Genomic DNA, 15,178 nt, shown 5'->3' on the forward strand with positions numbered 1-15,178 from the left:
TGAATACAGTGGGGGGTCATCAAAGCTTTTCTCAGGCTGTTGGCCACAGGAGCTCCTGATGCAGGAAACAGCCTTCCTGCTGCTCACTTTCCAACCAAAACAATGCAACCATTAGAGGAGCAGGTCGCTGCCCACAGGAACCTGTGGTATTAGTGTTCCTTTCATCCTTGTTTGCAATAGCATTTAAATGTATATCTGCATTTACTGACTGTTCATTTTATACATCTCAACAGCAAAACCTACATCAACACGTCCTGAACAATGGTCTCAAGTCACGGTTTGAAACTGGCCCACTGGTAATGAATCACCAATAGAAAGTATTTCCTGTCCGTTTGAACAGCTTTGCCCTTTAACCCACAAAGCAAACAAGACACTCTTCCCTACTTCAACATACACATATGAGTTTGTTTTTACTAATATATAAGATGTCAGAGAGGTTGGATTTTGCACAGGAAGTTTATATTGAGGCTTAGTAACAGATGAAAACATTATTATGTCACAAAAACCTATTCCATCTAAAATAAACACTTCTGTTGATGTATAGATTTACAGTATGGATGTTTATGTGTGTTTTGTTGAGGAGTAAGCCTTTTCTCACCACACAAAGATAGCGAAAGCTTTAATAATGAATGAAAGAGCACCTTCTTGTCCCTGAGGGTTTATTCCCAAAGGGGCCCTGAGTACTGTTTGTGCACTCAAGTGGACCCTTTGGATATTTAGGATAAAATATTTATGTTTTGTCTTGGTGATAATGGTATGCAATATAACAATAGGAACCAAAAAAATCGATCCATAAAACAGATGACTTAAAAACAAGATATCATTCTCAGGAACAGTAATAAAAGCATATCCATTTGACTGTTTGTTTTAACCATGTTCTTCTTTTGGGCTTTCCCTGTTTTTCCAGCCTCTGTTTTAAGGCAGTTATGTCTAAGTCATCACTTTTGTTTGTATTGAAGTTTGCGACAGTTCCTGATAATGCAACATTTTAACAATTTTTCTACATTTATGATAGCTCACTGTTATTTGGTTAAATAGTTTCCTAAAATATCATCAGTTTACTGGGAAACTAACCATGCACATCAGGTAACATTTCTGTATAGTAGATGATCTGATCCTGAAGCTCCTGATGCGGTGAAGGACTAAGACCCTATTTACACGGGAACGCAAACGAAACGCAAACTAACCAAATTCGATTTAAAAAAAGACTTCTGTTCACACGGATACGGCTCAATAAACGTGTCCCTTCACACGAGACCGCTCGACCCGCTGGAGATGCTGTAGTACATATGCCGGGCCTGTAAGTGGTGCTGTAATTCCGCCACAAAATACACCAAAAGCAGCGAAGAAGACCCCTGAGCATGGTTGCCATGGTTGCCCTTCTGTTTATTCTCCGCGGTGGATTTAGCAACATGTAGTTCATGTAGTTCTCCATGTCCACTTGTTTCTGATGGTTGTGGTAGAGGAGCTGTAGATTTGGGTGAGCAGCAGAGGTGGGCAGAGGCGGGGCTATGGCTTCATCGTTATCAGGAAAATGATAGGGCGTACACACGGAGCCGTTTGGCCCCCCAGAGCGTTCCCTCCGCAGATCTACCCTTGGGACCCATTATCGTTTTAGGGGTCCGTTTCCGCGGTTCCGATAGGGCCTCGTGTGAACGAAAGACAAAAGTAGCGGATACAACCCGTTTCGTTCCCGTGTAAACAGCACCTAAGCAGCAGCATCTGAGCACTTGATGTGTTAATCTGCTCTGTCTCTGCAGAGACTGAGGCAGTGCGACTCTCATGCTAATTCTGAATTATCTGGGAACATTTCCAACTGAAAACAGCACCTATTGTTTTACGCCCGTTTCCCTCTGAGAGACCAGAACCACAAATACCCTTTAACCTTGTGGCCTGATGGGGGCAATTCACACCTTTTTTACATGTAAAGAAGTGGAAATGTCACTCCATTGGAGTCTTGAATGGATGCCGGCATTACATTGTACAACAGCCATTTGACGACTTAATTCTCCTTGACATCTTTTGTTTTCAGCTTCCTTTGGTCTGAAACTTGAACATCACCGCGTCACCAGTTCACCAAGATTACATCTCTTGTTTATATTTAAGAAAGTAGAGCACACAGAAAGATACATGTCAGCATGTGTGCTCAAAAGTTGTTATTTTTATGCCTGATCTTGACATCTTTGTAATTGTGGCTGATTTATTGCGTATGATATATTGCATTCGTGCTCAACAAAGACTGTGTGTCTGCCTATTTGCATATTTAGAATATATAACCCGAGTCCTGAATACTATTATTTTGTGCTTTGTTAACTTGGAAATAGCTAAGTCGACCCACTGACCTGCTCTTTTAAAATGAGTAAGCATAACACTTGTATACAAGCCAAATAAAAAGGAGGCAGTATATCTTGCAAAATGAAGAGAAAATGAGTCAAAGGAGAACTTAACATGCTATTTACTCTGTTAAGGAGCCATATGGGTGCTAATTATAACCAAGAATTCTGAGCTTTTGTGTCATGGCTGCTTAAGATGTAAAAGTGCACAGATGTTCCTGCAATTACAGGGCCTGCCTGTTCAGTCCTCCTCCTGCTTTCTAGCCAGATCAGGTGTAGACATTTGTGTTAAGAGACCCACCCCCTCCCTCCAACACACACCCCATCCCCCACCCCTGCCTTGAGGGAAAGAGGACTTGGTTTGAGGTGAAAATGCAGACAACACAGTCATAATGAAGCAGTGGATTTTTTATTTTTTACATAAAAAAGCAGCATGCAGTTTCTTTTTTTTTTACAAAACTTCCAGTGTGAATGACAGCAATAAATAATAGCTTTCAGAAAATCACACAACTTAAGTGCGAACACACAAATGCTACAAACTATATACAGGTTTCCAAGAGCAGCTACCATCCATGAAAAAAAAGTAGGGCATTGTATGCCTGAGCTTTGATACAGCAGCACAGATTGTAAAGATGGAAACGGGGAAAATGGACCTCGATTGTAAAGCTGCATGACTGGAAATGAGGCCCGCGGACACAGTCTTCTCTGAGGAACATAAAGGTTGCACAAATGCAAATAAAAAAAACACAAGACCCAATTGCAGTAAAAAAAGGAAAAACTATTAAAAAAGTATAAAAAAACAACTATTTTTTTTACAATTGTACAAAATGTAGTAAGTTCTTTCAAATCAAAGCTTAGTTTTTCTCTCCCTCCTGAGAGTTTCAAGTCACAGAGTTTTTTGTTAACTTGACAAAACGCTTGAGGACTCCGACTCAGTGGATATTGAGGAAATTGGCCCTCTCTTTTTGGTCATGAGTGTCACCTTTTGACTGGATCTGCTGCCGGCTGTCAGTGCACTCTTGGCTGATTTCTTGAACTTTACTCCCAGGAAAGCATAGAGGATGGGGTTTAAGCAGCAGTGAAAGTAAGCCAGCGCCTCTGTGATAGAAATCCACTTCTCCACCGCTTGTTGCAGCACACAGGAGGGAGTCACCACGTTCAGCATTATCAGGTTGTCCAGGAAGATACCAACACAGTAGGGCAGCCAGCAGGTGAAAAAACAAAGGATGAGGATGACCGTGGTCTTCAGCGCTTTCTTCTTCAGCGCCTGGCCCTTGGTGCCTTGCGACAGCTTGGCGATGATGATGCAGTAGCAGATGAGGATGACCAGCCCGGGCAGAACAAAGCCCACCAGGATGTGCTGAAAGCGGAAAACAACTGTCCATATGATGCTGGAATCCTGCGGGTAAAAGCGCTGGCAGATGATCCTGGAGTCTGCAGTCTCTATGCTATGGTTGAAAAAGTGGATGTTGGATGACCCTGTGAGCACCCTGGCAAACACAAGGTCAGGTACAGTCAGCACAGCAGCAGGCAGCCACACTCCCACATAGATCACTCTGCTCGCAAGAAGCTTCCTTGTAGCTTGACTGTTGGTGGCCCGCACAACTGCCAAGTATCTGTCCAGGCTGATGAAGGCCAAGATCAACACGCTGCTGTACAGGTTCACCGTGTAGATCGTGTGCACTGACACACAGAGGAAACCGCGAAAGTACCAGGAGCTGGCTGCATCCACGGCCCAGAAGGGCAGCGTGAGGACGAACAGGAGGTCAGCCACGGAGAGATGGAGCCGGTACTTGTCCGTCATTGTTTTGACCTTTTTTTGGTAGCCCATGACAACTACCACTAATCCATTGCCAATGACTCCAAGGACGAATATAATTCCGTAAACGGTCGGCAGGAAGATCTTGCTGAAGTTGCTGCTGAGGGCTCGGCCACATGGCTCATCTCCAAACTCAAAGTCTCCAGACTCTGAAAAGTTGTCAGTACCGTTCTCAAAAAACTCATAGGTCACATCCATCTGAAAGAAAAAAGGAATGGTGAAGTTAGAAAACAGTTGATATACATTTAGTTGTTAACAATAAATGTATCTTTTAAAGAAAATGTGCAGCTTGTTTCCTAAGTTGTCTGAAAAGTTTAAAATGTAAATACATTTTACCAATCGAAGTATTAAGAATACAAGTATTTAAAGTATATAATATCACTGTTAACAATGATGAAAATGATAAAATATATTCACATTATTTCCCCACTAAACACCCTCTAGCAAAAATGGTTGAACATATTTTTTTTTATCTGCTACTTCTCTAAAGTTGTGTAAAAAGTTAGAATTTAACTTATTTATTTTAGTTATTTTGCCAATAAAAGTGTTTATTTAAAATTACAAAACAATACAATTAGTAGGCCTATTACTAGTTAATTACACCCCTGTTTACACGGGTCCTAAATTATCCAATATATTTAGATTGACCTTTTTTTCCTAAAACAGCTTCAAGTCAAAACCGACCAAACTGCCTTATCTTAATTTAAACAGTAAAAACAAATGAAGAAACTCACGTCTTGGTCCATGTTTGCCAGTCGTTGAAAAGAGACGTTAGAACCAGTGTGTGTTTGTGTGTGTGCAGCAGGGCTATCCGTTGTCTGTCTTAATGCAAACCAATATATAGGCTTGCCGTCGGTGCGCTGGCCCACTCCCCCCCCGGAGGTGGGGCTTAAAGACGCACGAGTCTCCAAAAGAGGTTCCACTATAAAACCAACTACAGTGGGCGTCACTTTGTGAAAGTGTTACCCTAACAACCGTGTCCAATATTTTGTCACCTTCGAAAAAGACGTTGAACCAAAAAAAGAGAGGTTTGTGTGGGCACTGTGACAATTATTTAATGTCATAAGGCTTAACTTATTCTTGAATTTATTTCTGGTGACTTTTGCACTCTGTAAAAACTAAGACTTCCTTTATTTTTTTTGCAATAGGAAGTATGAATTTACAACCAAGAACTAACCTTTACTATGAAACATTTTGAGAACCTGATATACAAACATGTAATTGAATCAACGCCTTCATTACAGAGACACCATAAAGGAAAAACACATCAATATCACATGCACTTCAAAAAGTAAGCACAGTAACATATCATAAGACATAGATTTCACATCAGTCAGTGATAATATGATTATTATCCTATTATTAAGTGCACCTACCCAGAATATATTACAATGTTGTTGGAATGTAACAAATATCATATTCTCAAGTACTGTAAAGTACCATTTTGAAGTAATTGTACTTTACATGAGTATTTTATTTTAGTAATAATGAGTAGAGTAATAAATATAATTTAGAAAGCACTTTTCTAGATACTCAAAGTTGCTTTACAAGAACAATTCCCAAAACAAACAAAGATGAATTTAAGTAAATGTTATGCAACTATACTTCAACTTCATTTGGAAGCCAATATTCTCCACTTCCACTGCATTCTGACATCTTAATTACAGATAGAGGTGATTAGCTAATACAAACATATAAATCAACCAAAAAATGAACTATTTAATATTTGGTACTTTTACTCAAGTTAAACATTGGAGTATTGCTTCCTTCTCTGCTGTAATGTCACCACAGCAGAGGAATGTGCTGTAGAGTTCAACAAGGACACCATTTTCAGCCATCCGTCAAGGAGAGTTGTTGGAAAAATTAGAGCAATTTTAGGATTACACCTGCTTTGCTGGTTGTATATCATCAGCTCAGCAGCCTCACACTTCGCACCTCCCTCCTCATTCTGCATGAAGCGTGCACTGACATTTAGATTGGTCGTTCAGGGTCTTCTCAGCCTCATAATTCTCTCTACAAATCACTTTATAACTGTCTGAGGACAGTTTTCATCAGCGGAGGTTGGAATCCGTCCTCACCTTCAAACACACCCTGTCTCTGCTCAAGTGCTGTTATGTCTGCGCTGCCAACTGCTTAATGACCCCCAGTGGATTTGAAAAGAACCCCACACCCAATAATGTGGCATTTCTATCAAACGGCTATCGAGTCTCACAGTGCAGAACGTTATTTTCTTTCACAGCTTTACCAACCCTCTCTGATTTCAGTTGGTGATGACAGACCACACCAAACCCTCCGCCCTCTCAGACGGAGCTGACGGTTGTCTGAAACCGAATCTCCTCCATGTGGCATGCAAATGCTGCCTCGTGTCTTTGATATATGAGAGCATTGATAGATTCAATGAGTCAATGTGCATCATTGATTCTATTGATGTTTGCCCCTTGTGTTGAAGAGGGATTCTTAGAGATGCAGGACAACACAACATTCAAAAAACATCAGGACAACAGCACATTTTCATAGAGCAAAACATTTATTTTCCATATATGTTGCAATAGCGGATTTGTTCTTAGGTTTATCTGATGGAACACACATGTTGTGCATATCAGATTTCAATCAATTTCTCAACTGGCCGTATCGTACTATATCAGAGGTCAGTTAAGGTAAAGATGCTCGACAGCTTTTTAACTGTCTCTGCATTTCAACAACAGGAACAATTCACAGTTACATTTCAAAACAACAGTGTGTTGTGATGAAAAGTTACCCCAGGGTGCTTAGAAAATGGGGAAGTTTATCAGAAGACAGTCATCATGCTGAATCATAAAAAAAACCCTACTGTTATTAAAAGTTGGAATGGAAACCACAGCCATTTGTGTTGTGACGGTACTCAGCATCTCTGAACATGACTGACTAACACTGTGTTCGCACAAAATATGATCTGTGTGGAAAAAAATACATATTTTACTCTCGACTGGGCGATTTAAAAGCGCTGTTTTATTACTCTGGTACTTATTGACAAAAGTTATTCTATCTGTAGAAACTCCAAGAGGGGTTTTTATTTTGACCAAACTCTACACTAAAATCCCCTGGTGTGAAGGAAACTGTTCTTAATGTTCCTTCAGAATAAGAGTAGTTAGCACGTGAAGCATCTGCAGGAGACCCAGGAACACTTGCACAGTTTGAATTACAATCTGTTGAATATGCAGTGTTGAAACATCACACCAACCTGATCTCTGAGTGGAAAAATGCCCTCTAATTATTACTCGTATACAATAAGAACACACGAAAGACTGAATAATCTAATAATCAGCAGTAATACAGCAGCATTCACAGACAGATGTTTTGCAGACTAATCCTGTGTGTGTTGTCTTCAGATCCCCCTGCAGTAGAACTCCCGAGGAGAGGAACAGGAGGAATCTGCCGCTCAGAGAAAGGCCACTGTATTGGTATGATGCTCTTATCTTCTCCATTCAGACACACACTTGTTATCTCTCTCCGCCAGCACAACTCCTGGATTTCTTCTGAATAACGTACACTATTTTATTTTCTACATTCCCCAAATCTCTTTCACTGCTTTTTGCTGACTCACTTTGTGAAGTTTTTTTTTCTTATTCTTTACATTTTGAGAAGTATTTCCTCTGAAGCATTCATACATTTTTCCTTTACACTTACCATTTCGCTCAAAGGCTGTTTCTAAATTCAGCGTGATGCTTGGAGTTGTGAAGTCTTTGAAATGGTGCAGTTGTGTGGCATTGGATCACTATGCTTTCCTTACATGAAACATATATCTGTGAGGGAAAAACAAAGACATTTCTTATTTATTTCTTATTAAGGTATTTAAAGAAGGTCCTAAGAGTGCATGAATCGAAACTCAGTGAATATTTATAGTTTTTGGGGGAAATGCTGAGATTGGAGCTATTATGTACAAATTAAGGCCCAGAATCATATTTATACATTTGTACAGACATATTGATTGTTGGAAGAAAAGTTAGGAATGATATTCAGAATCTGAAATTCTTTATTTGTCCCACAACGGGGATATGTTATTGATGATATTCATACTTCCAGTGCAAGATTTGTGCCCTGTATTGTAGCTTTTTATGTCAAATCTGTGTTTTTCAATAAATCTGCTTCTTGCCATACCTTTCATCATCTGTGGAGTGTGTGTGTACATGGCATGCAGCTTATCATTTTCTAGTACATTAACATCAGATATTTCACTCCTCATGATAAATAATGCCTTTTCCCCCCCTCTGGATTCAGCAGGATATCTGCGTGAGGATTCAGATTGCTATCGGCCAGGAATACAAAAGATCTCTGAGCTACTTAGAATACAAATCACAAGAAGTGTGAACGGCAGCGAAGCGGGCTCTTCAGTGAAGAATGGCTATTGAAATGAGGCAGTAGAATGTCAGAGAGATAAAGAGAAGAATGAGCAGTAAACAACTCCGAGCCCTCCAGTTCCAACTCATCCCGGCCCCCTGAGCAAGTCAGCACGGGATAACTTTTCATAATGATAGCTCCGCTCAAATATCACCTTCACTTTTTCTTCTTTTTTTTCATTCTCTGCATACTAAAAAACATCCAGTCTTTTATGTTGGAGCTGACTCTGGGTGTTGGCCATAAATGCACAAAAGGTTTTTGGGGTAACTTAAATACCTTTAATCTCTTGTCTGAGCTCTGAGAAGTGCTTTGTGTATTTCTGCTACACACAGAAGAAAAGTGTGTGTACTTGATAATGCATTGTAGACATAGCTGTTGTTGCCATATTGTATCCCTCTTATGCACATGCATTTTGATTTAAAAACATCCTCTACTTATTAAGGTAGTGTTTGTTCCATCTCGTATTCCACCCCTTCCCCAGTGGTGGAAAGTAACTAAGTACATTACTCAAGTATTGTACTTAAGTACTTTATTGACATATTTATATTTGTACTAGTATTTCCATTTAATACTACTTTATATGCTACATTTCAGAGGTAAATATCCTATTTTTACTCCACTGCATTTATTCGTATTGTTACTTGTACAAATACAAACACATGATATGCTGATATGGTAATATGCAGTACTGTACTAATAATCTAAGCATTACGAAATTATTTTGCACGAATAAAAACAGGATAAAAAAATAACCATAATAATACAATACTGTGAAAAGATCCATTCTGCATACTGAGTAATTTTACTTTTGATACTTGAAGTACTTTAAACTGATAATACTTCTGTTTCAAATAATTCTGAAATGAGCCATTGTGCACATAGAGTACTTTTATTTTAAAACATATTAATGCTAATACTTTTACTCAAGTAAAATTCTGGACTTTTACTTGTAGTGGATGACTTGAAGACCGTAGTATTTGTACTTTTACTTAGGATCTCAGTACTTGGCATTTACAGGTTCTCTATGGAAAGCTGTGTAATGCCAGTACAGGGCTGAAGTGTGGAATTAATTGTTTTTAAATGACTTCAGAAGATCTGAATGTTCCTGCATTTTTCCTCATATACTTCATGATCGTTATTTGTGATGGAATGCATAACGTTTTTATCTATCTATCAGCCAAGGTTTTATCAGGGTGCTTTTGTTTTTCTATCTCTCCCTCACATGGATGGTCTGTTCAGGGAAGAAGGCTGGTGATGGTGGGGGTGTATGGGGGTGGGGCAACGTGAGAGATTCATCCTTCATTCTCTCCCGTCCTTTTGTTTCCCGGCAAGTAAAACATGACACCAGAAAAACGATACTCGAGCACACAACTTATCACAAGACTTTAGCAAATATTGTGGAGACCATAATCTCACAGTCGGCTTGATTTGAGTGACATAGAAGTGGAAACTGTTATTTTTCCACAGTGTTGGCAAAGACACATATTAATGATTATATTTCCACACAGTAAGAATTATTTGTAAAAGCATCTGGCTCGCTTGCTTGCTGAAATGTTTGTGTTTGAATAAAGAGCTCCCATTTGAACAATAGACCCCACTTTAAAGACAAAGCTAGCTCCTTATCTATGAAAGGCACCCACTTTAACTTCCTACTTTGCTGCGCTGCTACATGCTTAAAAAAAACCTTTCCTCGACCTCAATCAAGGTCACTCTTCCCAGTGAATTCAATATGAAATTCAGAGGGTGTGCAGAAACAGCCTGTGTGCTCGAGCGAAATCACATTAACATCACTGACATTGTAGTGAAGTGATAATCATTTATCGACTCAGTGATTTTTTATCCTGTGACAAAATTATTAGAATTGAATTAACAATGGATGCATGAGTTACTTCCCTGAGGAGAATTTGACTTATAATTGGTCATAACCTGCCTTTGTAGCTTAACACAGTCTTTTTGGTTTTGTGTGCTAAGGAATGACACTTAATCTAATTTGAGTCTGATTCTGAGGATCCATGACCAGTTTAAAAATTAAAAGAATATTTTTGGAGGACTGCAGGATATGTTTTATTACTGGAACACTGGCAAGTTTTTTCCCCAGCCGCTTGTTTGACAACGTTGGTGGGCAACAACTGGAGGGAGGAGATTTTTTTTTGACTCCAGAACATTTTCACACTGATTACCCAGCATCCTGCTGCTGCCTGCCCTGACATGGATTCCATGCAGAATTAGACAACGCGGCATGAACCAATAAAAAGTGAAATTGGTGACAATGCCTGCCCTCCAGCAGTTAGGGGAGAAATATCCACTTGTGGCAGAGATCCAAAACAAGCCACAAAGCCAGTTAAGAAATGTTGTTGCATAGGAAGGGTGTTTTCTTTGAGTCCATGATAAATGCAACCGGGGTTCCTTTTCCTTTCTAACCAACGTCTCCATTGTGGTTTTGCCTTGCGACAGTATTAAAACACTGGCAAGCGGCCTCCACACTATACAAATGCAATGCTTGGATTGTTTGAATGTATTCATTTGCATCACAGTTTCAATTTCCAATTAAGAGACTGTTCTTTTCAGGTTTTCCCAATAGAAACAAGGTTATATAACTGTCACCGCCGTGGCAGATCAGAGGATTGAAGAAGTACGAATTTCAATGACTTTCTGAATGAGTTCCCTGAGTTCTCCAGAGATCCTTCTGCTGCATTTGTTAGTGACAGAAGATCACAGCAAGTGTTCTTTCAGGCTCTCTGCAGGTGGAGCCCCTCCATCTGGCCTGTGGAGGGTGGAGGAGACTGAAACGCCAACAGGGGCTCAGCTCGGACCTGATCACCTCAGATAACGGGGACAATGGACCAGATGACAGCAGATAAGCTTTCCAGAGTCGAGTGATCAGCGGAGGGAGAGAGGGAATAAACCTGCTGCCAGGCCAGACTGCCTCATTACTTCCACCGTCAAGAGTCTCCAAGGAGGATCTATTAAAGGACACATCAGCAGCGGAGTGTGTCTCCCCAGCATAACAAATGTACATCTTTATTGATCATCATAAATGTTATTTGAAATGAGGGACATGTTGGATTGGTTCATCATCAGAATATTTGTATTTATCCAGGGGGAAATTGGGCTTTGTGACTGTTGCTCTATTCAAGAATGACATTTAAAAAAAAAAAGATATCAACAAAGTTTTAGTAAGAATGTGCAATAAAACAAATAAATACTTTTTAATAAAAACAAATTAAGATATGTATGTGATAAAGTACAAATCAAATAAAGTCAAATAAAAGATACAATAAAGTAAAAATAGAATACAACATTACATACAAATAAGAAGTTGTATTAATAATGCGCACATTTCACTTAAATACAGAACATGTATACTGTATATATATATAAATAATATTGTTTTATTTAAACCTGTAAAAGATCCATTTAGCTCTGATATGTGTTTGACTATTATACCTAAGTTTCATCTGCATTTAGATGTGCAAAGGTGGAGGCTGTCCTAATGTGATCAGAGTAATACCTTTTCAACAAAAAGACAAAGGAGCTCATACAATTCCTTCACTGAGCATCTTTTCTTTGAAGAGCACCAAAGTAAACATAGTAAACCTCAACATTTGAACCTTTCCAGAGAGGCTCTGTGCGTAAAAAGCCATCACCCTTCAGCACTTTTGCTGCTTTAAGTGCTGATTTATAGCACCACTCAGCAAAAGAAGCCAGACTACATTTATTATTCAAGCACTGCGATCGAAATCTGACGGCTGGATTTGTCTATATGAGCATCTTCAAGACTTCCTGTGGCGAGTGATATAAGGGGCCTGGTCCGAAATAAGGTGGGCAAGTGTCCAGCACCAGACCTGAACAGAGCACCAGTGGAGGAACATCTATCAGCCCGGCCAGGGGGACGCTTTACCTCCCCTGTGGAGCCCTCTTGTCTGAAAGATGACACCGTCTTCACTGACGGCCTGAAGCTAGCAGAAAACAAATTGTCGTTTTATTTCCTCCTTCCTCCAGCCTTCAGGAAAGGGCAGAGAGTTGTTAAAAAACCGTCACTGTCTTTTAACACGAGAAATTTTGTTTTTCTGTCCTCATTCTCAGTTCATGACTCACCTGTGTTAATCACAGTCTACCCATCAAGCTGGAGCCGATTGTGAAGCAATCCATAGGATGTGCCAACTTTATAATTTACCCGTAAATGCAGGAACAGGTACACTCATTGTTTTGCAGTGTTTTCACAGTTCACCTATGATTTAGTAGTGATTTAATCAATGTTTGGAAATGTGGAACAAAGGGAGCTCTTTATCTGATATTAGTAACATTTAAAAAGAAGAACACCATAATGTCAGTAAAAGAAGACACGGATTGTTTCTGCTTGTGTTTGTATCCAGGCAGACAGGGAGAGCCCCCCGTGAATTAAAAAAGAACAGGATTTATAGCTAAACAAACCACCCCTCTGTGCTCCCTCAGCCCTGTGATAGAGTTTCCTCCTCCGGCCAAGTCTTCGGTCGAATCCTGAAGGCGCTCGCCTGGGACCCGCGGCCCTTTGTACTCGGCTGCCTTGGGGTTTATTTTCTCTGCACAATTGAGTTATTTTCTTTTCTAAAGACTGTAGATCCCTCCACTGATAGCAAGTGTTGCCTTTCCTACCCCCGACTGCCCCAAATCTGCGAGGATTATTGTGTTTTTGTGTAAACAAAGATCTGGAGTAAATAATACATCTGGATTTCGCTGTGCCTTCAGCAGCATCCGCTTTCCTGACTTTTTGATTATTTAGCAGGCCCATGCTTTAGAGTTGTTTATGACAGGAAATAGGACTGGCGCTGGTCACTTTGTCAGCATACCAATAGCCCTGTATTCCCACAGGAAGGCTATTGATCAGGATATGACAGGTGCTTTTTGTTTGTTCTCATTGCGCCTCTGGAAATGATATTGTGGTCTTCTCTCAGCCTCACCAGGCCGATTGGATCAAAACAAACTCTCTCGTGACAGACAATGAGGCAGGAAATATCAATTAATGCAATTGTTGTTATCAAAACACTGAGCCAGAGGAGCCGGATGTGATGAAGTGTTGCTTTTATGGGGACAAACAGAGGTTTTTCAGGCCTCAGGTGTGAGCGGGCTTCCATGAACTCGTATTGTTTAGACTGATTATTATCTGTCAAGCAGCGAGACACTTGGATATTTGCTTTGAGCTGTGGTGGACAGAGAGGACGGCCCTGGGGCAGCTGGCAGAATGTGTCATTATCAGGAGTGTCAACAAAGCTTCTGGGTTATCATCAATAACATCTGTATGACAGCGCAGGCCCTGTTTGTGTTTCAGTCAGCTCCGTGCTCGGCTGTGATTCAATGTTTACGTTTCTCTCGTACCTAGATAAACCGTGTGTACCTTCAAGTGTTTATTGCACACCAACTAGTAAGCTCCATGGCCTACTTCCTCCAGGTGTTAGTCCTTGAAATCTGTTCTTGAGTTTATTTTGTCTCCATCTTTGTTGCGAAGTGCTCTTCTGTGCGCCTCGTCCCAGAGATAACCTGTCAATCAAACTGTGCACACAGCACTGGGACTTTTCTTCTTCTTGCTTTTTATGTTGATACTTTCTGTTTTCAGCTTTGGTTTCTGTTTTTTGTTTCTTCCAAAGAAATTGCAGGTGCAAAGCACATCATTTCCCATGCATCACAGGGGTTTTCCTAAAGTAATGTGAACAAGTAAACTGTGAAAGATTTTGTGAACTGGTTGCAGGTTGAATCATCATTGTGGCAACTGAGAATAACAACAAAGAGATTCATTAGTAGAAGGAAAATGCAAAGTACTTCGCTCAACTGGACCTATGAGAATGTTTACACAAATTAGCAGCGGTATGGTAATGTCTAATTTGGTCTAGTTGCATGATGTCAGGAAACTACATTCAGCCGTTGGTTGAGATTACTCAACTGTACCCAAGTGCAGTAATGGCACTTCCTACTCTATACCTCTCCTTCCCTTAGTTTGTTTTCTTACTCCACTACATTTATCTTTGATTAGAAGGTTTTCTATTATCCAATTTTCGCCCAAAGAAATCACTATTTGTATTTGTATCTTATAAAAATGGTTCACATCAACTTGTAACACACATATTTCTGATGTAGGACAGGTAAGGATGATAAATAATTAGGTTAGGATGGATGGATGGGCTTATCTTTCACACAGGAGACCCCTGCTCATGTCCTCAAGTCAACAATACATTTTTGTTTTGTGACTTCCGAACTTAAGTTACAGCACTTCCACCGTTATCTTAACCCACACTAGAATATTTTCCTGACCATAACCATGTAGTTTTGTTGCCTATCCAGGTTCTGCACTGCAGGGGGAAGGATGCTCCCACAGACTTTTGTAGAAATTCAACAAAATAAACAAAATTGGTATTGGTGCTTTTCTTTAATACATTATCTAGATCTTCCACCACTCCATACACGATTTAAACAACCCAATTTATCTGTGATGCAGTAGCCATTTTTTTTGTAACTGCTCACTGCTGCTGGGCAGATACATCTGTATTTCACTCAGAAGAAGTGATTCATCCCTTTGTGTAGGCGGAGAAGATTTCAGACGAGAAACTTAGCCGACACAAGGACTTTATTATGGGTAAACAGGAGAGTCTCAGGTACGAGGCTCTCTTGCTTAATA

At 40.0% G+C, this 15,178-nt stretch overlaps 1 protein-coding gene across 1 annotated transcript; it reads right to left on the minus strand.

Annotated features, from left to right (window-relative positions):
• Positions 1–2,723: 2,723 nt before the first annotated feature.
• Positions 2,724–4,995, minus strand: cxcr4b (chemokine (C-X-C motif), receptor 4b). The gene is made up of 2 exons (XM_034236930.1): positions 4,887–4,995; positions 2,724–4,350 (listed from the first exon to the last, which is right to left on the minus strand). The coding sequence occupies exons 1-2, from the start codon at positions 4,896–4,898 to the stop codon at positions 3,235–3,237; spliced, it is 1,128 nt and encodes a 375-aa protein (XP_034092821.1). The 5' UTR covers positions 4,899–4,995; the 3' UTR covers positions 2,724–3,234.
• Between the last annotated feature and the right edge of the window lie 10,183 nt (positions 4,996–15,178).

This window comes from Gymnodraco acuticeps, unplaced genomic scaffold (assembly GCF_902827175.1).
Source record: "Gymnodraco acuticeps unplaced genomic scaffold, fGymAcu1.1, whole genome shotgun sequence".
Taxonomy (NCBI): Eukaryota; Metazoa; Chordata; class Actinopteri; order Perciformes; family Bathydraconidae; genus Gymnodraco; species Gymnodraco acuticeps.